General features: G+C 52.5%; 10 protein-coding genes across 10 annotated transcripts; 5 read left to right on the forward strand and 5 right to left on the reverse strand.

The window, feature by feature from the left end:
• Positions 1–732: 732 nt before the first annotated feature.
• On the forward strand, positions 733–1,680 carry P174DRAFT_369842 (EI24 domain-containing protein; the record flags this gene model as incomplete). Its single annotated transcript, XM_024822300.1, has 3 exons — positions 733–798; positions 863–1,440; positions 1,503–1,680. The coding sequence occupies 3 exons, from the start codon at positions 733–735 to the stop codon at positions 1,678–1,680; spliced, it is 822 nt and encodes a 273-aa protein (XP_024683220.1).
• A 940-nt stretch (positions 1,681–2,620) lies between these two features.
• P174DRAFT_431533 (uncharacterized protein) lies at positions 2,621–4,715 on the forward strand (the record flags this gene model as incomplete). The annotated part of the gene is made up of 2 exons (XM_024825697.1): positions 2,621–4,303; positions 4,362–4,715. 2 exons carry the CDS (start codon positions 2,621–2,623, stop codon positions 4,713–4,715), a joined length of 2,037 nt encoding a protein of 678 aa, XP_024683221.1.
• Positions 4,716–5,063: 348 nt separating this feature from the next.
• On the reverse strand, positions 5,064–6,758 carry P174DRAFT_421159 (uncharacterized protein; the record flags this gene model as incomplete). The annotated part of the gene is made up of 1 exon (XM_024824928.1): positions 5,064–6,758. The coding sequence occupies one exon, from the start codon at positions 6,756–6,758 to the stop codon at positions 5,064–5,066; it is 1,695 nt and encodes a 564-aa protein (XP_024683222.1).
• Positions 6,759–7,458: 700 nt separating this feature from the next.
• On the reverse strand, positions 7,459–10,194 carry P174DRAFT_441926 (neutral/alkaline ceramidase). The gene is made up of 2 exons (XM_024827462.1): positions 9,745–10,194; positions 7,459–9,668 (listed from the first exon to the last, which is right to left on the reverse strand). The coding sequence occupies exons 1-2, from the start codon at positions 9,957–9,959 to the stop codon at positions 7,583–7,585; spliced, it is 2,301 nt and encodes a 766-aa protein (XP_024683223.1). The 5' UTR covers positions 9,960–10,194; the 3' UTR covers positions 7,459–7,582.
• Positions 10,195–12,061: 1,867 nt separating this feature from the next.
• P174DRAFT_421161 (pre-mRNA-splicing factor SPF27 family protein) lies at positions 12,062–12,770 on the forward strand (the record flags this gene model as incomplete). Its single annotated transcript, XM_024824929.1, has 2 exons — positions 12,062–12,098; positions 12,157–12,770. The coding sequence occupies 2 exons, from the start codon at positions 12,062–12,064 to the stop codon at positions 12,768–12,770; spliced, it is 651 nt and encodes a 216-aa protein (XP_024683224.1).
• Positions 12,771–13,431: 661 nt separating this feature from the next.
• Positions 13,432–15,006, reverse strand: P174DRAFT_369095 (putative 3-beta hydroxysteroid dehydrogenase/isomerase family protein; the record flags this gene model as incomplete). The annotated part of the gene is made up of 3 exons (XM_024822260.1): positions 13,432–14,029; positions 14,090–14,726; positions 14,775–15,006. 3 exons carry the CDS (start codon positions 15,004–15,006, stop codon positions 13,432–13,434), a joined length of 1,467 nt encoding a protein of 488 aa, XP_024683225.1.
• A 2,194-nt stretch (positions 15,007–17,200) lies between these two features.
• Positions 17,201–19,516, forward strand: P174DRAFT_189974 (MFS transporter). Its single transcript, XM_024821277.1, has 4 exons — positions 17,201–17,845; positions 17,900–18,276; positions 18,333–18,609; positions 18,661–19,516. Exons 1-4 carry the CDS (start codon positions 17,529–17,531, stop codon positions 19,382–19,384), a joined length of 1,695 nt encoding a protein of 564 aa, XP_024683226.1. The 5' UTR covers positions 17,201–17,528; the 3' UTR covers positions 19,385–19,516.
• Positions 19,517–19,535: 19 nt separating this feature from the next.
• On the reverse strand, positions 19,536–20,066 carry P174DRAFT_421164 (nuclear telomere cap complex subunit Ten1; the record flags this gene model as incomplete). Its single annotated transcript, XM_024824930.1, has 2 exons — positions 19,536–19,896; positions 19,981–20,066. 2 exons carry the CDS (start codon positions 20,064–20,066, stop codon positions 19,536–19,538), a joined length of 447 nt encoding a protein of 148 aa, XP_024683227.1.
• A 203-nt stretch (positions 20,067–20,269) lies between these two features.
• Positions 20,270–21,794, forward strand: P174DRAFT_441935 (ESCRT-III subunit protein SNF7). Its single transcript, XM_024827463.1, has 4 exons — positions 20,270–20,750; positions 20,813–21,017; positions 21,071–21,276; positions 21,334–21,794. Exons 1-4 carry the CDS (start codon positions 20,576–20,578, stop codon positions 21,414–21,416), a joined length of 669 nt encoding a protein of 222 aa, XP_024683228.1. The 5' UTR covers positions 20,270–20,575; the 3' UTR covers positions 21,417–21,794.
• On the reverse strand, positions 21,795–23,805 carry P174DRAFT_441936 (chromatin structure-remodeling complex subunit RSC7). Its single transcript, XM_024827464.1, has 2 exons — positions 22,723–23,805; positions 21,795–22,662 (listed from the first exon to the last, which is right to left on the reverse strand). Exons 1-2 carry the CDS (start codon positions 23,766–23,768, stop codon positions 22,074–22,076), a joined length of 1,635 nt encoding a protein of 544 aa, XP_024683229.1. The 5' UTR covers positions 23,769–23,805; the 3' UTR covers positions 21,795–22,073.
• Positions 23,806–25,395: the final 1,590 nt, after the last annotated feature.

The following is a 25,395-nucleotide window of genomic DNA, read 5'->3' on the forward strand; positions in this document are numbered from 1 at the left end:
AAGCATCCAGGATATTATCTCTATCGATGATATTGGGCAATTCAAGCCCTCCTCAACGGCGGTCTACCATAATGCATCGAAGACGTATATTTGGTCAACGGAAATGCTTTCGATGTCACAGGAGCCCTGAGCGTAGGCATGAACGCCGTCTATGTAGCCCGGGAAAACTGTGGCTCGAGAGACAGCAGTGCTGGAATTACAGCCAACGGGCGTAGTGGACGACCTTGGTCAGGTCGCAGACTTGTCAGCACCCATTATAAGACCTATAGCGGGATAGCATAGGTCTGCTCTACTTATGCAGCAATGTGCAGGTGAATTGTCCTTTGGTCCATTTCGTACGACTCCAGAGGCCAGTCCAGCAATACAGAAAAGTGATGTGCGCTGTCAATATTTCCAAACGCTCCACAAGAGGAAGAAGGATTTGGGGTAAGTCAGCGATCGTTCATCTGACCTCCTATTTCCCCTCCAGGATCCATTGAGAAATATGGATATCAGAGTGAATAAGGAGGAGTGATCAGTTTGATATGAAAGAGAAAAGAAGAAAAAGGATTGAGTCGCGGGAAGAAATTTCTGGTTTTATAGCGTTGATACTACTGCTTATCGATAAGGAACGGCTGTCTTGGCATGTTTGAACGTGGCCGCCTGCAGAGTGTCACATCACTCTTTCAACTATGAACACAACCAGATTGACTACTAGGGTGTCGCTGTAGCTTTGCCTTGGCTAGGACTAGAATGGACAGGCCCGGAATGAACAGGCTGTGGGATCCCAGCAAAGCTGCTTGGTTATATCCTTTGCGTGTATGTTTATCCTACTAATCTTGTTGCCTGTATAGTCACTGACCGCTTCATGAACGTCACGTAGGGGATTTACTACTTTGCGTCGCATCGATTTCTTTGGCCGCTGTTTCGGGCGCGCTTGATATCTATCGTCCTGCTTTCTACATTTATCCTCGTCATCCTCTTTCTTTTCACATATCTGCCACAAGTTGCCTTTCTCGCCATCTTCCAAGGCGCCGGTGCTTGGGTCAATGGCGCATTTCTCGTTCTTGGAGAAGGAGCGGCCATCGTAGCGCTACTGTTTGAGGCATTTTTTGTCGACGAGACCTTGGTGGACATCTTTGATGCTGTTCTTGTCAACGAGGGCCATGGCGAGCTCGTCACCGCTTGTAGGGTCCTGTATCCCCAAGGCGACGACGTTCTCAAGCGGCTGGGGAAACCGACCAACAGCGCGCTGTATTCGCCGTTCTCTCTGCGGCAGATCATCGAGTTTATAGTCTTCCTGCCCCTGAACTTTATCCCCGTCGCAGGCACTCCGATGTTCTTGTTGTTGACCGGTTATCGCGCGGGGCCATTCCATCACTGGCGGTATTTTCAGATGCTGGATCTGTCGAAGAAACAAAGAAAGGAAAGGATCCGTCGACGGCAGCTGCAATACACTACGTATGTACCTCGTCTTGCGCATCGATCTATCCAGCCGATCATTTTCTGATCTATGGACGCAGATTCGGAACGGTTGCTTTGCTTCTACAGCTGATTCCTGGCTTATCAATGTTCTTCCTCATGTCAACTGCGGCCGGGTCTGCCCTCTGGGTAAGGGACATTGAGAACAAGCGTGATGTTTTACGAGGACGACATGACGGCATGACTGATGAGTATCATGATGATGACAATATAATCTAACCCCTTGACCTGTTTGGCCTTATACAACTGGTTTGGCCAAGTTTAGAACACGATGTGCCGTTAGGGATTTGCTTTAATAAGGAGTTCTTAAATTGGACGTCCACGGACGGTCTGTGACTGTGATACTTCTTCGTTCTGGCGCAGTCTGGTCGCATCATATGATATTTCTTCGGATCCTCGTCCCCCTTCTGGTCGACTCCTCGGAGATTCAGACCATGCCGTCTTGGCCCTTAACAGTCTAGTTGAAAGTTTATTTGGATTTGACTCTACGAAAGGAGACATTAGTCACGTGACAGGTGCAGAGGTGAAATAGTAACATTCATGAAGTCCAGACCAGCGGCTCGACATTTGCTAGACTTTCTCATTGTCTCTGCCCCTTTACAAGTACCTGCAAGGATTGCTCGGCAAGCCTTGATCCAGAATCCAGAACAGCCAGTATCTAGTCTGTTTGCACTGCCGAAGTGCCTTATTATTGTACAATACCGATATCGCCTCCACTTTCGGGTAGCTGTTTCATCTCCCCGAGTCTCCGACTGCATTGCCGAGCCAACTTCGAACTTTGGAAAACAAAACCATGCCATCGTCTTTACGCGTGGGTGGTTCTTGTCTTTATCTTTGAATATTTCATCGTCACCGTGTCATCTTTCACCTCACGTCCGACAGTGACTTGCGTGGTGGGGTAGCTTTGTATTCGTCTTTCGGGGTCTTCGGGGACCGCATACAGGGGACCTCGAGGTCATACCTTGAAGGTCGTCATTGTCGTTCGACAATTGTCAGTTCCCCGAATCTCTGACTATTAAGAACATCGCCCGTCTTGCGGAGAAAGAATTTCGGACATTTGCTGGCTTCATAGACGAGTTAGCGACGTTCATCCGGATTGAGTGCCTGAATCCTCGATGATTCCTGCCTGAGGCATGGAAATGGTAACGAAGTCACTCGGATGAGCCAATGGACAACAAAACCAGACTCCGAAAAGCATGTGATGCTTGTAGTATACGCAAGGTCAAGGAAAGTACTCATCTTGCCGAGATCAGATCTTTATGGATATGATCTTATCAGAACCGCCAGGCTAATTTATCGGCTAAAGTGTGATACAAGTGGACCACCCTGTCGGTCATGTGCAAGCCTGGACATCCCCTGTACCTATGACAGACCAAGCAGACGTCGTGGCCCTCCGAATCGCCATGCAGAGGCGCTGAAGAGACTGAGACTAGGAACTTCACCTAGTGCTCCTCCTTCTGCAATTTCTCCCAGTCCGTCGGATTTTTCTCCCCCGACGCTTCCACCAATATCCACGGTTAACCAGGATCTCACATCCACTTCAATTCCATCTTCGGTAGAGTCCATCTGCCCTTTCCCCACAGCGCGGCTGTTGGTGGATGATTTCTTCACGTATATTCACCCACTGGTCCCCATCCCTCATGAGCCCTCGTTCCGCGCCGCCTTTGAGCGACGGGAGGACACCAACAATCCGGCATTCCTGGCCCTCCTGGCCGCAATGATCGGGAGCCTGGTGGCATCCTTCCCGAGGAGACCGAAGCTTCATCTCAAGACCGAGGCAGAGAAAGCGGCCTTTCCCCACTCTCTTGCCTTGGTCAAGCGCTGTCATGATGTTGCTGTGCAAGCTCGAGGTGTCGGGTACCTCGATCGGAGCGCCACAGTCCATGACGCTGCCATCAGCTACTTCCTGGGTCTCTGCTCGGCTTATGTCTACAACATCCGGCGATGTCGGATGTACCTTGCCGAGTGCCGTACGATGTTGCATGTGTACGATCTCTGCCGCCAGTCGACCATGCAGTCGTCCTATGGGCCGACAAGCCCGATTTCTTCTTCGTCGGGCACATCACACGATCGGCTCAGTGGTCCCGCTGAGCGCCCTGTGGACATGATCGAGCAGGAGCTCGCGCGGCGACTGTTCTATGTGACCCTAGTTGGCTACCGATCAATACAGCAAATAGGCTCCACTGACACGCCGATCTATCTCCCTCCGGAGACGCCGACGGATCGCTACCCACCATTACCCGTTGAAGTGGACGACGAGTTTATTTTCAGAACGCATGTCGAACCTCAGCCAGCCAACCGAGTTTCGCAGCTAGTGGGTTTCAACGCCAACGTCCGGGTCTATAACTCGTACAACGCCCTGTCCGCTTGGGAGGTTGCGTTCGGTAGTGGGCGAATTGTTGATTGGGAGCGGCAACGGTCTCTGTTTTTCGAATGTCTGCAGAATTCCAAAGCGGCTTTGGCCGATGTGCCACCGGAGCTATCACTCCACCCTCACCGGCACGATTCCGCGGATGCGGCTGAGGATCCCTGGATGCGCGAGCGTCGCCATATCCAATACGAGATCCAGAAGGCCAATATCTACGTGAGCCAACTGGCCACCAGATCCTACTTGGCGGAGAAGTACTGGAGTCTCTACGCCACCTGGAAGATGTATCACCGACCCTCTGAGGAGGGAGGACCCGGAACTCCAGTGAAACTGGAAAAGGGGATCGACGATGCCGCTCAGAGCGACTACATTGGGAAGGCCATGGCAGAAGAACGCCGTCTCGTCGTTCGAGATCTGTTTGTCTTGCTACAGTCGGTCAACGAGCTCAATATGGAGCCCAACGGTGCCAGCTTTGTATGTATATGCTTCACCCACACCCCCCCCCCCCCCTTCCTCCTTCGTTGAAACCTAGCTGACCGTCCGTCAGACCGGTAAAGTCCGCCAAGTCGCGTCAACCCTGCTCAACCTCCCCACCTCACGGACCGAGACCGCCACCTTTACACCCGCCACCTTTACACCCGCCACCCCAGGCCCCAACCCCATCTCCCTTGCCGAGGCGGAATCCTACCTACACGCCTTCATCGACACCCTCATCCGGCTGGAGGGACTCGCTGCGCCCACTCCAGGCACGGCCGGGGCAAGCCCCAACGCCAACGGACGTAGAATGAGTTATTTGAGCGACCGGGAGCAAGAGGAGGAGGAGCTGCGCCAGTGGGCCAGTCTGAAGGACTACCAGGCGAAATTCAGCGTGTTCACTGAACTTTGATTTGAATACTTAGCAGTTTAATGTAGACATTGGCGGGTTGGTGTCCAGGGCGGATATACTGTGTTTTACGGGATGGAAACGAACTATTTAATGGCCAGATTTGGTAACAAAATCTAGAAACTATAATTATACGTATGGTACAGTACAGTGTACAGTGCCTCCGCCTCTAAACTCCAGTTCCTAACACATCTAACGCTCCAAAGTCAAAAGGATCAACCAGCTAATTTTCCCGCTTAGTGACAGTCTCTTCCGCCGTCACCGTCTCCGTCACCGTCTGCGTTACAGTCTCTCTCTCCGTTTTAGTAACGGTTTCGGTCTCGGTTTTGGTACTGGTAGTGGTCACAGTCATCACCCCGGCGTAACAGGCACAATGGACAAATGGGCATCACCCGGATCTCTATAGGGGGCAGTAGGCGTAGGCGTAGGCGCAGCTGTCGTAAGTGTGATCTTTGAGCCCAATCCCGGCTCAGTCTCCTCGGTAGTGGCAGCTGGAGCTGGCGTCTCAGCCGTAGGAGTGCTGGAAGCAAATACAACCACGCTCTTGGTTATGGTTGCTGTCGCGTGGATTCTGGTTATCTCCTCTCCTTCGGTAGGGCCAGATGCAGGGCTGCTTGTTGGATCTGCGTTTGCGTTTGCGTTTGCATTTGCGTTTGCGTATGGGTCTGGGTGAGTTGTGGTCGTCGTTGTCGCCGGGGTCGGTTCTGCGCCGGGTGTAATGAGGACAATCACCGGTGTGAGGACGGGTGTGATGTCACTGTCGGTGCTGGCGGTAGGGCTAGCGCTCTGGAGCTGACTGCTTGTGGTTTCTCCGATGAAGGGGGCTGGTGTTGCGGAGCGGAGGGGTGGGAGTGTAGTTGTACTTTCGGCTGTACTTGAGCTTTGTGTTGTGGTGGGTGTGGACTGCGCGCTGGAGGTGGTACGGATCTGACCTGCTAGATCTGTAGGTGTAGTGTCTGGTAGAGAGGATGCAGATGCTGTTGAAGAGGAAGAAGACGTGGTTGTATCTGTCTCGGGTTGCGGTCCTACAACGCTGGCAGTCGGGCTGGACGTCGTGGTCTCGGTCACCGTTGGCGTTGAAGAATGGGTCTCTGGCAGAGCTGTTGCAAAGAAAGTAGTTGAAGGAGATGAGCTGGCCGTCCCGGCCTCAGACAATGGTCCAACGACACCAGCGGTCAGACTGGATGTCGTGGTGGGTGTGCTTGCTGGGGCCGGGCTTGGTGAGATGATAACGATTGAAATGGGTGTAAATGTGGAAAGCTCAGGTGAAGGTCCTGCCGTCGGTCTGTGCTTGATAAGAGGGGTCGAGGTTGAGGTTGTAGACTTGGACACAGTCGGAGTTGACGCTGAGTGGGATGTCGAATGGGAGTGAGAGGTGTTCGGAATGACAACCGCAGATGTCTCCGATGAAGATAAAGTAGCTTCTGCGGACGAGGAAGCGATCGCAGACGAATGCTTTTCCCTTGCAAGTGTGGAAGATGTGGGTATCTCTGGAGAGCTAGATGTACTACTATCCACTGTCGCACGAGAACTGTCCGCTGTAGACGAAGGCAAAGGAACTTCTGCAGATACCAACGGAGTAACTGTCCCCGAATACCCTTCTGCTGGAAGCATCGAGGATCCAGGTACCTCAGTAGAGCTAGACGTCCCACTATCCGCCGTTGCACGAGAACTGTCCGCTGTCGACAAAGCCGAAGTAGCCTTCGCAGACGACAACGGAGTAACTGCGCCCGACTGCCCTTCTGCCGGAAGCATTGATGATCCAGGAACCTCAGTAGAGGTATACGAAGCCTGTGGCACCGCCGGCTGAGTACCATCCGCCGTCACGGAAGGCGTGATGGGAACAACATCCAAGCCACCATTTGCTTCATCTGAAGCCGCTGGTACATGTATATCGAGTTGTGCCGGCCTGGGATATGCTGTAGGTCCAGGAATATGGCTGCTTTGTTCCAGATCTCGAATCTTGTGGGCAAACTGGGCGATCGGGCCAGCCGAGCACGTTATGGCGAGAAGAGCGAGCGCGATGTTGAAGTGGATTAACTGCATTCTGACGGTATTAAACTATGAAAGACGGAAAGATCGATGAAAATTGCTCTGGACTAGAGAAAGTATGCTTGATAAATAATAAGAAGACCGAAAGAGTGGATGGACGTTTCGTTCGAGACGTCGACTCGTACTAATTGAGCATTATGATGAACATGAGAAGACAAAAAAGAAAGAGAAAATAAAAGGAAGCGACAGTCAATCAGTAGAACGATAGACTAGCCAGGGAACAATCTCTTCTGGCAGACAATGGAGGTTATAAGAGCATTGAGGCTTTCATGACAGGAGCCCTTAAGTTAGGTTGCAGAAAGCTAGCGTCTGGCATGACTAGGGACAGACGATCCATGCCTGAAGAACACACGGCTAGATGCATTATTGTGGATCTTGCTGATTGTCTCAAGGCTCGATGTCAAAGAGGAATGGTTGGCAGTTGCGACGACCTTGGATGGCGCGCGACAAAGAAGCGCTTGGAGGTGTTGCACCAACCGCCAACCCTGAGAGGCTGCAGCACACCATTGGCAATGGTGACTCAGCTGGATCTCTTTAAATAGACCAGATTATTTAAAGGTCTTTGATCTGTCCATTGAAATAAAGTGAAAGCAGTTTCTTTGAGGATCTATGCGTTGCCACATCTACAGGTAGCCATCGTTGCCTTGAAGTCTAGATTTGTAGAAGATGAAAGGCTTTTGATACTTATTGGAGAGACGATTGCAAGCCTACCCTATTAATAACCTCGTCCATTCATTGTGTATCATAGACTCATATTCATAACTCATACCTAACGATACAGCTAATGATTGATCCGTCACATTCATTATAAATCATGATCAGCCCAAAGTCACCGTGAATGGCTTGCTAATGCCTTCAAAAGACTTGATCTGGCCTTGGATATTCTTTGCATCGCCATAATAATGGAAGCGATACGTTCCAGCTTGGAGCGGCTTTGGGTTGCCGACGTTGTAGTAGTCATCCTCGATCTGCCATTCGAGGGTCACCTCACTGTATCCCAGGATAGCATTGGTCCTTTTCCAATGGTAGAGCAGGTTCCAGTCATTGTCAGTACGCACGACTTCCCACGTGCCTGAGGCCGGATTCTGCCGCTCGACGGCTGCGAATGTAGATCCCTGACGCAGGTTGTTTCGCGGATTGGCTCCAACGAATGTCGTGTTGACGGTCTCGCCAGGCTTGTACGTAGACTTGGCTACCGAGGCGACCACGTCACCAAATGATTTTCCAATGGGAGCACTGTCGTACACGACACCCGGGATGAAGCTCAGTGATTTGTCGGTGTTGATGGGCGGCTGCACTCCTGTGGGCATCTCCGGTAACGTGGCGGGATTGGGCGAATCGCCTAGATAAGGGAGGTAGGTCAGGGTCAGATTGATGTACGCGGCGAGAGTGTGAGGCCCGTAAAGGGTGGAAGCACCCTCGTAGCGTTGTCTACTATACTCTTCCTCTGTCGCAACGTAATGAGCGTAGCTGTTTGAAGGAGCCCCCAACACGACCAAGGGACTGTCAATAGAGAACACCTCTTTGGCTGACTTTGCAATGGCCTCTTTCCAACGCCGTCCAGACATGGTTGTAGCCTCACTCGTAGAGATGATGAGGAACAGCTGACCTACTCGGAGGACCTGGATGTCCACAATATTCGGCTCCCACGCATACGGCTGCGTGTTGGCTCCCACATCCAGGAGAATATCCTTGGGCGCCTGGCACGCCTTTTGTTCTGCCGATGGCTGATGAACAAATGCTCGAGCGACGTACCACAGCGGATTGGACTCTGCAGGTCCTGAGCTATTCTGTGTGAAATCAAACAGGCCAGGGCCGTCAGTCGTGCCGGCTGCGAAAGAGAAGCCCAGTGCCGCCGAGCATGTCGTCAGCATACTCGAATTGAACGGCGACTGGAATGTGTAGCCAGCAAGATCGCGGTAAGCGTGAAAAGAGCGAACATTAGAGCTCCCAGTGATCCGAGTATTACTCGCATCCATCTGGCTATACAACTGCTTGGCCGCGGCGTACTGAAGCCGTCCGATCTCGAAACAGCTCTTCGCACCGTTGTCTTTTTCACGGAAGAAGGGCCCGCGACCACGGCAGTCCTCGGTCTTGCCACCACAGGTGCTGTCGCTGTAGCGGCACATCTGCCCCGATCCATCCTCACACCATGCGCCCAGCACATTCGGGCTCGTATCCCCAACATTGGATTGGGAGAATCCGGCTACGAAGTCGTCGGCGAAATTCGCATCGTCCTGGACGCTTCGTTCAAAGAGCCAGGCGGCGACGCCTTTGTTATCGCCGGTAGTGAGAGTGTTGTTATTGTATAGCGAAGTGCCGTGCACCGGGAAGAAGGTCAGGATGGCAGTGGTCTTGTTGTCCGACTCCCTGTCGAATCGCAAGAGGGTCATTGTTTTGTCTACATTCGCCGAGTAGCGTGCTTTCTCTTCCTCCGGATTTGCGTCGTATGAATAAGGACTTCGGTTGATGTTTGCATTCTGGATATCGATGGAGCCGAAGCTCAAGCGACCGGGGGCCAAGCTTTCATGAGCGCGTTTTATGGAGAGGACCACGCCGTCAACGATAGCCTGATAGCTCTGCTTATCGAACCCCTTGCTAGGGATCTGTGGAAGTAGATAGTTGTTCCAGGCCCCAGGTCCTGAATGAGAGTGCGTCCCAGTCAACGCGACATTGCCCTCGCCGTAGCGTGCATAATCACCTCCCAAACTCGCCAGCGCCTGGAGAACTCCATGTCGGACGGCGGTGTCGCCCGTCACCGCGTCGATGACGATGTAAATAAAGGTATCGCCTGGTTGATTTGGATTTGTAAAGATGAAGGAGCGCGAATAAATTCTCTGTCGCAGACCTGTGCCAATCTGATCCAGCATAGCATATCCGCTGAGGGCTACCTCCACCACCGGGCTATCACCGTAGAGTCAGCGGATGTTCATCCATAACGAAGAATTAATAGCACGGAGCAAAACATGATTATCAGTACCCAGTGATGTCTGCTTTTCCGGCCCCCAACAGAAAAACACTATCATCGGAGACGGAGACCTTATCTGCCGCCCTGTGTTCCCATCGTGATGCCTTGCCAACAAAGCTGAAGCTGGGCGGTGGATTGTAGGTCTGCACAATAGACAGCAGCTGCAACAGTACAAGAGCCGTCACGAGAGTCCCGGCCAAAGCCACTCCGAGTCTGAAGTTCGCCATGTTTGCGAACGAAACTGTGTGGACAGTCCAAGCTCAGGTTATGCGGGTTGTGACCTGTTATCTTGATGACATCAGAAAGTAGGTTCCCGCTTGTTGCTTTTTCCACGCGGGAGTCGCGGTCGTCTTATGGATCGAATCACATTGTTATTCTCCGAATGGCCAGGCTGACAATGTTCAAGCAAAGGCCACATAGAAACAGGAATGACCTCGTACAGGTACAGCAAGGCAGCGCATGACCAGCAGATCGACAGGAATGCAGAAGGAGGGTAGCATCGCTTGTGGCCGTCGTCACGCTGCCATCCTTCGCCGCTATACTTGATTGGGTGCGTGGTCGTTCATTCCCCGCTTCCTCAAAATACCGTGAGATCTACAGAAGACGGCATTTATTGGTGGTGAGCGATGGTGTCGTGATGAGGGTTTATCAGTGGGTCATTGATGGTTGATGGAAAATCATATGGGGCCCTGTGGAGGTTTGTCACGATGTTCGTCAGACGGAGATACTTCCGTTTCAGACTATCTGTAATACAGTATGCATCCTTAGTTTCTAGGCCTCTAGGCTTGTTCTTTTAGTTCTCTATATTGCATACTTCTTTAAGGGAGCTGCCGAGCTCCGAATCAGATCGCATGTGATGCTTTATCAGGGCCATTACCGATGAAGAAAGAGAGCAGTATGCGCTCTCAGTCGCTTCTGTATCTCCCTGGCAAACTTCTGTCGACCTCTGCTATGCCACAGCAAGAGATCTCCTAGCAAGATGCCCTGCTCCTCAGGCATCCAAGGGTCCAAGTAGCCCTTACCCTTTTAGGCAGTCCACCATGCAACAGATGAGCCCGCATTATCTTCTCCAGTCAACCAACCGGGGTCGGTAGTGCAGCGGCAGAGCGCCTGCAGAAGCTGTCGATTCACATCTGAATCCCAACTTCTGCAGCGTCAGTAGTCTGCACTCCTGCACCCCGGTTCGAGTTCGCCTCTGCTCGTTTCTCCTGTCAATAATTTCAACGAAACGAGCACGAGGCGGGTCAGGCAACAGTCCCTCTTCATGTGCACCCATCTAATACCGTGGACATGCAAGAGGGAGACTGGGCGGGTTGGGGAGCAGTCAGTGCTACTGCCTCCCCAAGCCGTTTTGCTCCTCGGAGTTCAATTCCCTGATTTTTTCTTCTTGTGCATTGCGTCTGGCTCTCTTTTTCTTTAAATCCGTTGACACCGGTGCCGTCGCGGTCCTTAAACCAGGTCATAGCGGCCACTTGCGCTTTTGGCCCGTCCCCGGCACGTTGCCTGGATGCTGTTAGCTCTCGAAGCACTATAGTACTAGCCAGCAAGCTTTCCATAGACTAGCTAGCACAAAGCTAACCGTGTCAACAACGTAGTATGATCGCGGACCGCGGCGAGAACCACCTCGATTACTTCAATATCGGTTCGTTGCGCTCAGACACCAACGCAGACAAACGAAGTGCATTGGCAGCCTCCCATATCACCTCATGTCCAAGCTGACATTCGGTCTATCATCTGAGCATGAGCTGTGCTTTCATTGGTGGTTTTCAATAACCAAAAATGACAAGCCTCGTCTCCACATCCTATCTCAAATATGGATGGTAATGCAATGAAATGTCCTGCTGACTTGGCTTAATATAACTTCCAGAAATATATAATCGATGTGATGTCATTCAATCTAACCTGCAGATACTACCATGCCCTACAAAACGAATATGGTTGTTTCAGCCACGGCGCATAGTTGACCTTGATTTCGACCTTGCAAGGTGAGAGCCGAACCACAATATGCCTCGATCTCGGACGGACTTCCGGCCATCATGACAAATTACTGATTTGCAAGACAAGTAACATTGCCACTGATATTGTCACCCTTCAGATGAACAACTGAGGTCTACTCCGGAGTAAGCTTCATGTGCAAGGAGGGAAGGGGACCGTGGAAAAGGAATCCGCTGACTAAGCATACCCCGTCTCACCGCCCAAGACAACAGCGAAAATGATGGCTTCCGCGTTTGTGATAGCTTATTGAGCACCCTTCACAGAATAATATCACTAGGCATTCTCCAACACAATACTGAGACTTTAATTGCTGTCGAACTCAGTTTCCAACAAAATGCCCGTCATTAACGAATCCCACGACTCCCTCCCTTGTAAGTCTTCTCAGTCTGCCACACGACTTTCTGGCCATAGCTCCTGACCTTCTGACAGACATCGACACTGAGCCATCTGCTCAAGCACGCGCAGCTGCACAGCAACTCATCGCAGCGGAATTATCCCCCGATCATACCTCGACTCTTCACCCCGCCATCCCCGAGCTCCCCGAACCGCGATTCTCCCCCCTTATACAGCAGGAGATCGACCGCAAGGCCGCCGGGTCGCCCTTGACCGGCGGAATCGACCTGTCCCGCTACGAAGCACCGGAGCCGCCTGCGCGCTCGGCGGACGGAGGAGTCCCTGATCTGGATGCATGGCGCCGCACTCTGCAGAGAGCGTACACGGCCAGCTCCCATCTCTCCATGCGACACGAGAATCTGGCGCTGCTGGAGGAGTACGGCAAGAACGCGTGGCTCATTGGCAACTCCCAGCTGGAGAATGTTCTCCGGGGTCTGGAGAAGGAGTTGGCTGAGACCAAAGAGGCGGCGGAGGCGGTCAACAAGCAGAGGAAGCTTGCCCAGGAGGCCAGCCAGGGCGAGATGGTGAGTCTGGAGGAGACTTGGAAGCGGGGCGTCAGTGCCATCCTTGATGTGGAACTGGCCTCGGAGGGTCTGCGGTTGCAGATTCTGGAGCAGAGACGTCGGCTTGCTCAGCAGCAGGCGCGGTAGTGATCCATCGACTCGCACAAATGGTATTGTGCTGCAAGTGGATTTTCACTTGAGTCACTCTCTTTATGACTTGATTCCGAGCCCGGCGCAATAGGAAGTCTGGCGAGGCATGGCTTCACCTTCTGACGTGCCTCTCCTTGCTATGGCCGTTTGGCGTTCTAAAAACTCCCTTCAGCAGCCGTTTTGCATCGGCTCGAGAGGCGAACACACCAAGCCCGCCTAGTGGCCTGCAGAAAGCTCGACAGTCGCCATCCAGTGCCGGCATCGAGTGGTGCAAATCGCCAACCACTTCGTTGCAACTAAGAATGTCACGTTGATCGGCACTGCTTAAAGCATTTACGGCCGGAGTGACGCAGCTCCTTGAACGCTACCGATCTTGCGAACTCGATAAATCCAGCGAGTGTGGGGGCTGTCTACATTGAGGCTTAGTGGAAAGACAGCCTGACGGACCGGTCAATTTTCATACACTTTGTCTTCCCTGCAATAGAGTCGAGGCTAGACAGGATCTTTGTTGGCAATGGTCAGTCGAGATAGGTTATGATGTGCTATTGGAAGAGTTGCAACCCTTTAGAAGTAGCCAGCACGTAAGCAATGCAAAGCAGATTAACCAAATCATATATTTTCCCGCGAGAATTTCATCGACAGACCAGATACTACATGGTCACAACTTCTTCGAAGGAACCACCAAATTCACATCCACCCCCTCCTCAGAAACACTAACCACACCCTTCCCACTAACAGCAGCAACCGCAGCAACGGTCTCCGCGCCAGCACTCCGATTCCACTCCAGCACCTGCTTGCACATCCCCTCCAGCGTCGTAATGGGCGCAACGTAGCCCAGCCCGCCTTCGGTGGGTGTCCTGCGCGCACGCGAGTCGTCCGCGAAAGTATGCACATCTGAGATGGCGAACAGACCGGGCTGGAGCTGCGCCAGATCACCCGTGATCCTTGGCAGGAGACGGGGCAGATAGAGGTGCTGGAGGAGGGCGTACCATTCCAGCAGGTACGAAAGAAGCAGAAAAGGGACGGGAGCGACGCGGGGGAAGCGGATGGGGGTCTTTGTGAGGGTGGTCATGAGGAGGTAGACGTCGCTGAAGGCGATGGCGGGGTTTGGGTCCGTGACGGTGAAGGCCTGGCCGCCGATGTTGGGGAGCTGGGCTGGGGACGCGGTGTGCTCGAGGAGGCGCTGCTCGTAGAGGAGGTGGGCGATGGAGACGTTTTCGGCGTTGACGAAGCTTTGGATGACGGGGTAGGTCCAGCTGTTGATGGAGTTAGGCTTGCATGCAAGTGTTTTCGCTGAGGGGATGGAGGAAACGTACCTGGGAGCTCCGCCCTTGAGCAGATACATTCCCGTGATGGTGGTGTCGCCGACGCCATAGATGCCGTTGGCGGGTCGGATGCAGCCCGCGCGGAAGTTGGATTCGAGGCTGTCGGCGGCGCGGACGATGCGCTCCGCCTCGACTTTGGATACGGCGTAGTTGCCAAAGAACTGGTCGTGCTCCTTGGGTGTTTCTGTCGCATCACTGATGATCTGCACGACGCCCTTGGGCCACTTGCTCCAGGGCGCGATCCAGAACGATGGAGAGCGGAGGAGCACGGATCCGGACGAGGTCGAGATGAAACAGCTTGCACCGTGTTGCTTTGCCGCGGTTAGGACGTTCCTCGTTCCGTCGACATTGACCCTGGTGCAGAATTGGAGAAAGGCCTTTTGTCGCTCTCCAGGTCTGATCACGGCGGCATTGTGGAAGACGGTCAATGGAAGGCTGGAGAGCTGTTGCGGCCAATGTTGCGCGAATGCAGCCTGAACGGCCTCTGCATCGGTGATATCGATCTTGACGAACCCCACTCCCTGGTCGAGGATTTGCTGACGGGGTGACTGAAGATCCAGGATGCGAATCGCAGTTGGGTCCTCGCCGCGAGCAAGAAGATGGGTTACAATCCAATTTCCAACAAGTCCTGAGATCCATTAGCAGTTGCCTGGATCAATTGGTGGGGTTGACATACCTGATCCGCCCACAACAACGTATCGTCTATGTTGCTTTGGAGGAAGGCTCTTGCTCACATCTATTGGGGACTCAATCGCCTTCCGATAAGCTTCCTTGATTTCCTCAACGGTCCAACGGCGAGGAGATAGTAGACGAGCTTCCTCCGGGACTTGAGTCATTGCTCGGTTGACATGGTAGAGGTAGAGGGCGACCAGGCCCGCAATAGAAGCGGCGAGAAGGATGAACGACATTTGGCAGGTGGGAAAGCTCAAGCGAACGGATTCGTCTGGTTCGCAATAGAGCAGCAGTATCGCCCTGACTGAAGCAGTTCGTCTGACGATTGATATGGAACAAAGCCAATAGCAACTGCCCGATTGCCAGTAGTGAGCTTGTCGCTCTGGAAGACTATAGGGGAAGCAGACGAGAACTGATTGAAGTCGTAGTTCTCAAAAAAACCATCATTCACATGCTGAGACCTTCAGAGCGCTAGTGAGCGAAGTACAGGTTGACAAATGTGTTGCTGGGGTTGAAATCATCTACTTTCTAGGCCACCGAAGCGAGCTAGGTCGAGACTTTTAGTCGCTTCGGTTAGACGAGCGACAAGCATCTGGTCCACATGATCCATGTTTAAGAAGTGACAGGATCCTGCCCTTTTCATCATGATATGTTTAACAAAGGCCGGTTGTAAGGAATTCGAAGAGACCAAATATACTTCAAGCAAGTGAGCTGAAGAACACTCGTTGACAATTCTATTGTCAAGTGTCAATCGCATTTTGCAACAAATAATAATACCTTAGTGAGTGGGGACTGGGCGTTCCGCTCCATGTGCTTAAGTACCGACAGTACTGCAGCAAGTACTGTAGCACAACAGTATGCTACCCCTGAACATTCTTTCGGCAGAAGTAACACAAGGAGAAGAAAGTCCCAGTCTTGTAATACTCATGATCATTAAACCATGCCTTGACAGGTCGATGAGTTCATTTGTCAAGTACAACCTAGATTCCTGGCAGAGGTACCTATCAGACACCTCTCTCAGAGAGAGAGAAAGTACAAAGTTCATTGTACCTAAAAGGTACGTTACCATGGAAAGGAGTGTTCCAAACAGGAACAATGCTGATTGGCTGAATCCTGTGGGGAAACGGATCGCTTAGAGGGTTTCTGTTACTGTTAATTTTACACTGTATCATAGAAGTGTTGATTGTTGATGGTACCGAAGCCTTCTCTCTGTACAAGTGCAACATTTTTGAGTCAGCGATGTTGAACTGTTGATAGTCTAGAATTAAAGTATCTGTAGCTACGAAAATGTTTCAGCACCCTGTGAACGAAAAAGACGGCTCTGTAGCACCCCTGAGATACAAAACCAACAATGACCATCCTGCAAACGTGTACTCTGTACAGATGGATATCTCAAGGACCAGTCTAGTCGGATTTGCTCTGTAGAGCGGTTGATGACGATCTGCGATCAAGAATCATGCCCAACAGTGCATATACTGATGCCTTATTGCCTTCTCTACGCCAAGTCGTACCTTAGTGGGCATCTCGAGTAATCGGCAAACCGGCATCGCGGCAAACCGGAACCTGGCATTTCTAAGTGGCCAGAGTGAACGGACCCCGTCAATTCTCGTGCCAATCGACGAATGTTCTCAGCGGAGAAAAGGCCGAGTGGAAAAGCCACATTCTCCCCAGACTCTGTGTCTCAACTCAATATGGAGTACTACTACTATCCTATGGGCTGGGACTGTGGAGCGTATTCTGGAATCCGCATATCTGGGGCATTGATAACCTTCTTTCGATCTCAGCGGACTGTGTAATTGAACTATTCAGTCTGGACTGTGGGGGAGCCGGTAACTGCTATCACGGAATTCTTTCCGAGCTCAATTTTGCACCATCACAGATCCACCACCACTGCCACTTGGACGATGATCAATCACCTCATCTCCAGGGTTCATACATACAGCATGCATCTTGGCTACCAGTCTCGTGGCCATTTGGGCTCTTTTATCACTACATGGATTTTGACCATGCGGGGGCCAAGTTGTTTCCGACACTACCAACCGAAACTATACCGTCCAAGCATTTCTGGCCTCGGTCTGTGCCTGTGTCCATCTAGCAGGTAGCAAGCATATAGCCTAGTATCTAGATAACCCTTGAGATTGAACACTCCAGATGTTGATATCGCTATTCTCTAGTCCCAACTATTTAGTCAGGATCATCTAGTATATCACTAGATCTAAACTCGTTCTAGAACAAGCTAACTCGGTAGTTCACCGTTCAAAATATCCGTCTCTCGAGTCATTCCAGAGTCTAGTCCTCTTCTTCTTCTAGTCTGCATGATGGTTTCTACCTGAGGCCCCACCGGCCCATTTCCCCTACCACTCATCGTTTCAGTCACTTTCACCAGCGAAATTATAAGGTCTTTTATTCCTCTCTGATTGCTCTCGCTCGAATCCTATCTCTCTTCCCTGTTTATTCCCAGGTCGAGTTGTGCATCACCGCTACGTATTACTTCATTCGCATTGCATATGACCTTCCAGCGTCTTCTGCTCCATTCCAGCAAACTTCGCAGGTTATTCCTACGAAGATCATACTTGGAAGATATCAGCCGCAGAATGAGTGCTTGAACTATATAACCGAAAGAATCCATATTCGCAACAGTACAACATCCGACTCTCGGGTATCTTGTAGGTCACCTTGGTCCTGGAGCGCAATCCAACCACAAGGCAGACTCAACAAACAGAACCAGTCGGATCCCATCACACTGCAGACAGATGAAATGTCGCAACCTAAGAAATGGCCCGAGCACAGCCAGGAAGAAGCCTTGCCGGCAGACGCAGAGTCCGTCGGCGGATCAACCACCTCCGATGATACAATCGACCAACTGGAAGCGCTGCGGACGCTGAACACACGAGCATCACGACTGTCAGAGCCGTCTCTGGCAAGAAAAGTGACTTCAATCGGTACCACTGGCACCGCGGATCCCAACTTCGAGGTCGACTACGAGGGTGACGACGACCCAGCGAATCCAAAGAATTGGTCGTTCCGATACAAGGCCATGGCTATCGCGTTCTTATCCTTCAACACGTTAATTGTGTGAGTGTATCGGCTCGTCATTTTGGCTGAGAAGCAACTGACTCACTGTTCTAGTGTCCTCTACTCGACTTCCTATACCTCTGGCATAGCAGTTATCGCGTCCGAGTTCCACACGTCAGAGACTATCGTCACTCTGGGCTTGACCTTCTACCTGGTTGGCCTGGCCATCGGGTCGATGTTCATGGCTCCGATGAGCGAGATCTACGGCCGCAAACCGGTCTCCATCGGCTGTCTGTTTGTTTTCACCGTCCTGATTATCCCCTGTGCGCTCAGCAAGTCCGTCGAGGCACTCATCATCGTCCGCTTCATTGGCGCCTTCTTCGGTAGCGTCATGATCTCTAGTGCTCCGGGTATGGTTGCCGATTTGGTGCAAGACGAGAAGCGAGCCCTAGCCATGTCCGTCTGGAGTATTGGTCCTGTCAACGGCCCAGGTTCGTCGTTGCCCGCCTGCTGGATAACAGCACTGTAGAGCTGACTCAAACACTAGTGCTGGGCCCGATCATTGGCGGTTTCGTGACGCAGTATCTGGGCTGGCGGTGGATGGACTGGATTGCCCTCATGCTGTCTGGAGTTGCGCTGGGTCTCTCGTGCGTCATGAGAGAAACCTATAGCCCTGTGATCTTGCAGAAGAAGGCGGCCACCCTCCGCAAAGAGACGGGCGAATCACGCTGGTGGAGTCGCTATGACCAGAAGATGTCTCTGGGCGAGCTCTTGAAGCTGAACCTGGGCCGTCCGTTTGTCATGGCAGTCACCGAACCCATTTGGTGAGCTCGCCTCCTGCACACTAGGACCTGTTCCACGGCTGACATTGGCAGTATCTTCTGGAACATTTACATCGCCATTGTGTACGGCATCCTCTACCTCTGTTTCACCGCTTATCCCATCGTCTTCCGTCAGATCCGCGGCTGGTCCCTGGGACTCTCCGGACTTGCCTTTTCCGGAATCGGCATTGGCTGCCTGATCACCATCACCTGCGAACCGCTGATCCGACGGCTGATCAATAGCCACAAAATCGACCCGGAAACGGGCAAGGTGGCCCCCGAAGCCATGGTGTCCATAGTCTGCATCTCGGCCGTCCTCATCCCCGCCGGCGAGCTGTGGTTCGCCTGGACCTGCGCCCCAGCGTCAATCCACTGGGTCATCCCCATCCTCGCCGGCGTTCTTTTCGGCGCCGGCAACACGGGCGTCTTCATCTATGCGTCCAACTACCTCACGCAGAGTTACGGGGTGTATGCCGCGTCGGCAATGGCGGGCAACTCTGTCATTCGGAGTATCCTGGGCGGTGTGTTGCCCTTGGTGGGCTCGTATATGTACGCGGGGATCGGGCCCAACTGGTCGGGGACGCTGCTGGGATTGCTCGAAGTGGCCATCATCCCGATTCCGTTTGTTTTCTACAAGTACGGGTATAAGATCCGTCGGAAGAGCGCGCTGATCATGCGCATGCAAATGGATCAGATGCGGTTGGAGGGGAAGCGGAAACGGCTGGTGCAGCGCCTAGAAGGCAGCGCGCCAGCTGAGCAGGTGAAGATGGAGGTTTAGTCTTCTCAACACAGCGTCTAGAAAAAGTGATTTACCCATGCATAGAGGCGTCATTTTAATTCAGCATAGCATATAACCTAACTATGACTTATGTTTAATGATCACCAACCACAACGAATCAAAAGCAAACAAGACTCACCGATAGTTGACTTCAATCCGGCCTCAAAATCCTCCGCTCGACCTCCAACGCTTCTCTCAGAACCCTTTCATACTCGCCCAGCTCAACCATACCTGCTGAGAAAACCATCACAGCCTCCACATACACCGGACTCGACATCCTCAGCTTGCGGAGGACATCATGATCACCGCCGTCCGAGCCCCAGCCCCTCACATAACCCACAACATTGACCCAAGCCCCGACACGCAGTTCCTCCGCCGTCACAGATTCCAGAACCGCGTTGACATCGACAGCCACAGAGGCGGCTTCTGTTCCTGTGTTGGTGGAAAATCTACGGCGGGGATAGTCATGTTCTAGGATTAGGTGGCCTGTAGGGATGTGATATGTTCTCACGCTAAGGCGTATCAGCTAAATTACGTATGTATTAGACATGCCAATGTCCTAGAGAAGACTATAGGCAATGTGTAGTGAGACGCACCAGCCGAGAAAGCGAACTTTGGAGCCTGTCGGGAGAGAAGGGAGGTCGGAGAGAAAGGCTCGGGTAGACGGAGGAGGGCCGTTCATCCCTCGGTGATCTTACTGCCAGGTCATTCTGCTATGGTATGATCTGAGGATGAATTTGACACAAGAATCAATTCTAAACGATACTCAACGATGTTAATGAAGGGGATCTGTAGAGACACCACGTGACGGCCCACCTCCGATAGGCTTAGCGCGTATGTCATAGGATCTTCCGCCGTGACGAGGGGAATCATCTCGCCCTCTGCTCTCTGCCTAGATAGCAATTACGCATGCTTGTTACCGTCTTGGTTGCAACCAGGCAACGGCCATTTTAGTTCCATTTCTATTTCCCATTACTAGATAACCCTATCGTGGAGTTGATCTTCACCTCAGACACCCACTCCTTCGCTCAATCCATAAACCCCTCCTCTATCTGGCTGTTGTCTGCCTCCACCGCCTTCGACCGCTTTCCAGACGTATCAAGGCCAACGATAAGCGTCAACTGGAGGACTATCTCGCTCAAGCTCTACCACACCGAATTATAAAAGAGAATAATACTTCTCACAGCCATAATGTGGTCTTGGTTCGGCGGTGCCGCCGCTCAGAAGCGCAAGGATGCGCCCAAGAATGCGATCCTCCTGCTGCGAGAGCAACTGGACATGCTGCAGAAGCGAGAAAAGCACCTGGAGCATCTGATGGAGGAACAGGAGGCGGTCGCTCGCAAGAATGTCTCAACAAATAAGAATGGTGCGCGTTTGCCTTAGGTTTTGTTCTTGTCAAGCGAACACAATATTGACTGTCTGTCACAGCTGCCAAAGCCGCTCTGCGAAGGAAAAAGGTCCACGAGAAGAACCTCGAGCAGACAACCGCGCAGATCGCCCAGCTCGAACAGCAGATCTACTCGATCGAAGCGGCGAATATCAACCAGGAGACCCTGAACGCAATGAAGGCGGCCGGCGCTGCCATGACACAGATCCATGGCTCGATGACGATCGACAAGGTCGACGAGACGATGTATGTATCTTTTTTTGCCATAGACATCGCGCAGGAAGATACTGACAGAATAGGGACCAACTCCGGGAACAACACCAGCTCAGCGAGGAAATCGCGCAGGCCATCACGAACAACCCTCTGGGCGAACAGCCCGACGAGACCGAACTGGAGGCGGAGCTCGAGGGTCTCGAGCAGGAGGTCATGGACGAGCGCATGCTCAAGACCGGGTCGGTGCCCGTCGCCGATCTCAACCGGTTACCTGCCGCCGGCAACAGAGAGCGTAAGCACCCAGCAATCAGTTTTTCACAGACCACAACTAACAATGCAATGCTATCAGTCGAAGCCAAAACAAAGCAGGCGGAAGAGGAAGACGACGAGGCAGAACTGGAGAAGCTGCGCGCCGAGATGGCCATGGGCTGAACCTGGACACTCCATTTGTCTTTCCCTCCGTCTTTCCCTCCGTCTTTCCCTCCGTCTTTCCCTCCTCACATCCTCTTAGCAGTCATGCATATACCTGAATGGACTGGAGTTCGCCCCGCGTCCGTTGCTTTTCCTTTCGAGTTATCTAGTCGGCGTAAATCGGTTTGCTTTGAGCTACGCGACTCTTCTACCTACCTACCTGTCATATTAACGTCCCCACACCGATGGCGGAACGAAGTCTTATGTCCTTTTGATTAGCATCTCATTTGTCTACCCGATCGGGATTGAATCTGTTCTAGTACAGCGTTAGGTAATGGTCTCGCGCATAGATACAATACACCCTGTAAGTGCATTTTCAAGGAAACGATCTCAATCTACGAAGCCACTATCCGATATCAGAAGGAATAGAGTTTTTAATCTGACGAGTGATCGATCACATCCGGCCCCTACCGCTATTCAAGTAAAAAAGATAGATTAGGCATTTGCCATTTAAAATGAAAAAGAAAAAAAGAAAAAAAGCACCTTTTGTTCTCCTTTCCGTTGAAGAAATACAAACCCTGCCCATGCCAGATACAATTGCGACGGTGATAACATAGAGAGAAAAATAAGGATGATCATAATGACCAGACGTGCAGCGGAATGGAAACGAAGGAAAAGCTAGGGAAACCAGGCATAACTCTTCAGCGGCGTCGTGCGCTGCCCGTCTATCTCTTCGCTGCGCCATTTCGACTTCCATTCCCACTCGCGGGCGGCGGCCTCGACGAGCGCCTCTTTGCACTCTGGTGGCAGCTCTGCAAGGATTTCTGGGCCGACGAATTCCGGGTGCAGGGAGTCGGCGGTGCTGATGAGGCCGTTGCTGCCGAGATCGTGCACGTCGCCGTCCGGGCCGGGAATGCCCATGTTGGAGTACCGGGGCGTTTCGAAGACGGTGTCGTGGATTGCGAACCGGCGGGAGAGTGCCGGGGGAATCGTGGAGAAGACGGTTTGGGGCTCGGTGTCTGTGGGCTCTTCGGTGGTGTGGTCGGCGGGTGGTTCGGCCTCGCCCTCGTCCGTTCCGTTCGTCAGGCTCAGCGTGGATAATCCCTTCGCGAGTCTGGCGGTGACCCGCGGGTCTGGGGGAGGAACACGCTCCCAGCGGGCGTGCGATGGTTGCATGATCTTGGGGTAGTGGATAGCATTGGTGTGGATGTCGTAGACACCTTCCAGGTTCGCGCGGCGCGCGTTCAGAATAAGCGAGTTGAAGGAACTGGTAAAAGCGTTAGTCATCCGTCTAACAGAGAGAGAGAAGATGAGTTGTGAGACATACCTGGCCTCCCGAGCATGCTCAAGCATCCAGTTATCGCCCGTCACAGTCACCTTGCGCTTTTTCGAGTCGATAGCCTTGCCGGTGGGTAGCGGAAGAGACGGGGCGTTGGTATGGTAGACGCTGCTGGCTCCGTGCCACGCCACGTACTGGTTCTTGTTGTACGGCTCGCCTGGGGGAGGTAGCTTGTCTTCTGGAACTGCAAGCTCGCCCTCGACATCTCCACGCTCTCTCGCAGCCTGGACGTTGTAGTCGTCGATGATCTTCCGCCCACCGACAATGATCTTGGCACCGAATTCGCGAAACACCGACCGAGCCGTCACGACACCGATGGCACGCCCCTTATACGAATGAGGGATAATCTCTCGCTCGATGAGATCGCGTTTGGCCTCATCGTCGATGATGATCTTGTACAGCAGTTTGTGTTTCTGGAAGAACAGATACGAATCCCTGAACCCAATGCAGCGTGCCGGTTCGGTCGACAACATGTAAAGCCGATCTCCGCGGTTGAGGATGGTAAACGTCCGAACCCGGTATTCTCGGCCGTCCTTGAGCACACCGTTCTTGTCGACCTTGGTCTCGCCCTCCGGGTCGGGCGGAAGCGCCACCTCATCGTCGATGACATCCATCATGTTCCCTTCCTTGTCGATCGGCACCTGCGTGACATGCGATGGGCCCCGGTTGCGCGCCCATCTTCCACCACTCGCCGCAGGGCGACCTCGTCGTCGTTTCGCCGGTGTGCCCGAATGCGCTGGCGGCGGCGCACTGCCGTCTGCCAAATCCCAGTCGGGAGGACGATTCTTCGGCGGACGCCCAGGACGACGTTTTCGGGGAATCGCTGGACGGCCGAGGTTCTGCGTGGGTGTGTCTGCTTGCAACACGGGATTTGATTCCTGAGCGGTGGATTCTGGAGCGGGTGTGGCTGGTTCTGGTGCTTTCTCTTCCTCCTGGGGTTGTTCTGGTTGAGGTTCGATGTCGGACTCTTTTTCTGACGGCTCACCGGGGTCCTCAACCGGCGAAGATTCGCGTGACGGGGGCGCGTCTGCCATTTCTTCGTCCGATGCGTCGGGGAGCGGCGGCGGTACATTTTCTACAAAGGACCGATTAGCACCTGGATTCGCGCGGCAATTGTTTTCGAGCAGAAAAACAAGGGGATGAAGGCGATAGAGGATAGGCAAGCATACTCATTGATTTGGCAGCTGCCTGCGCAGCTGCTCTTAACTTCCTCGCCATTGTAGGTCTTGTGACGACGTCCAATGCAGTAAAGCTTGAGATGGTCCGATGCTGGCAACGGATCTATCCCCAGGGACAGCCTCACTAGGATCCATAACGACTTGCGAGCTGTGCGGAGTTTCTTTCTTCCGAACAGCGCTCCACGCGCTGTATGCCTCAGGCATTAATTGCCTTGCCACGTGCGATCCAAATAGTGTGAAGCCCTAAGCCCTAGGCTACTTGGCATTTCCCTGTAGTTAGTAGATTAAAAAACTATTAATAATACCGCTCGGGATCGTCCTGCCTGATGATGTCATTCACCAAGATAACCGTTCGTCCTGTATGCCTAAGGCAAGCCTGTCGAATCTACACCCGGATCTCGTCGATCACTCTCCTACCTTATGTTAACAGCTAACAGCTACCAAGAGCACACCCTGACGCGTTGGAATTGGCATCAAGACTGCCGTAATTTTGCTTAAATTGAGATGATCTCCTAGAAATCTCTTTGCATCGACCATCTTCGCCACTGAAAATAACTGAGAGAGGTTATCTCCTGCTCAACATCGACTAATCAACTAGCAGTGACTGGCCAATGATTCGTGGGTATTATCGGAGCTCAGCATGCCGCAGATCCCTTACACGACAGAACTGCGGCTTGCAGATGACCTGCCTCTTGACCGAGTACAAGTAGCTTGCTCCTCATGCACGATCCTCCTTGCCGAGGAGGGAGCTTCCTTTGGCGATTTACTCAACCAGGCAATTATTGGCAGGTAACATTCCGTGAGGCGTCTGGCCTAAGCCATTTTTAGGATTCCTTTTCCTGCGAGTTGTGGTAGGTGGCTGCGTCCATGCATGGCCGGGAATGAGGGATATATGCCACGGAGTATAGGGAGGGGGAGCTCGATCGGAATCTATCGCCATGTAGCAGGACTTGGGTGTCAAGGTGCATCCCAGGAATGTTTGGATAATACAAAAGTACTGATCAATAGCAAGCTCAAGCTTGAGCACGATATGAGCGGCTGGTCTCTCGTCAAACCAGATATCTCAATGGCACATGAAGCCGCCAGCTGCTCCGGCATGGTGTAACATCTTGGAAGGGTAGCTTTATTCCTGCTGAAGACTGAACAGCTGCTCTGAACCGGTGATGGACTGATGTAAGGGAACCACTGGCTTGGGTGGCCCAAAATAAAATAGCAAGTTTTACTGTTTACCAGCCTAGTTTAATGTATGTTTGCCAACATATGTGAGGATGAGCTCTGTGCAGATACTTTGCTAGTTGCCATGAGAGTGTTAGTTTACTGTTGAGTAACCCCCCTCCGCAGGGCTGCGTATGGTCTCTGAAGGCGGATATTCCGTGCTCAGTCCTGCTGGATGGTGAGAACAGGTTGGTTGTGTAACCGTCAGCCTTGCTGAGCTGAGATCAGCCAAATATTACTGAGTAATTAATACCAATGCGAGAGCTCT

Source organism: Aspergillus novofumigatus (genome assembly GCF_002847465.1).
Source record: "Aspergillus novofumigatus IBT 16806 chromosome Unknown P174scaffold_4, whole genome shotgun sequence".
Lineage (NCBI taxonomy): Eukaryota > Fungi > Ascomycota > Eurotiomycetes > Eurotiales > Aspergillaceae > Aspergillus > Aspergillus novofumigatus.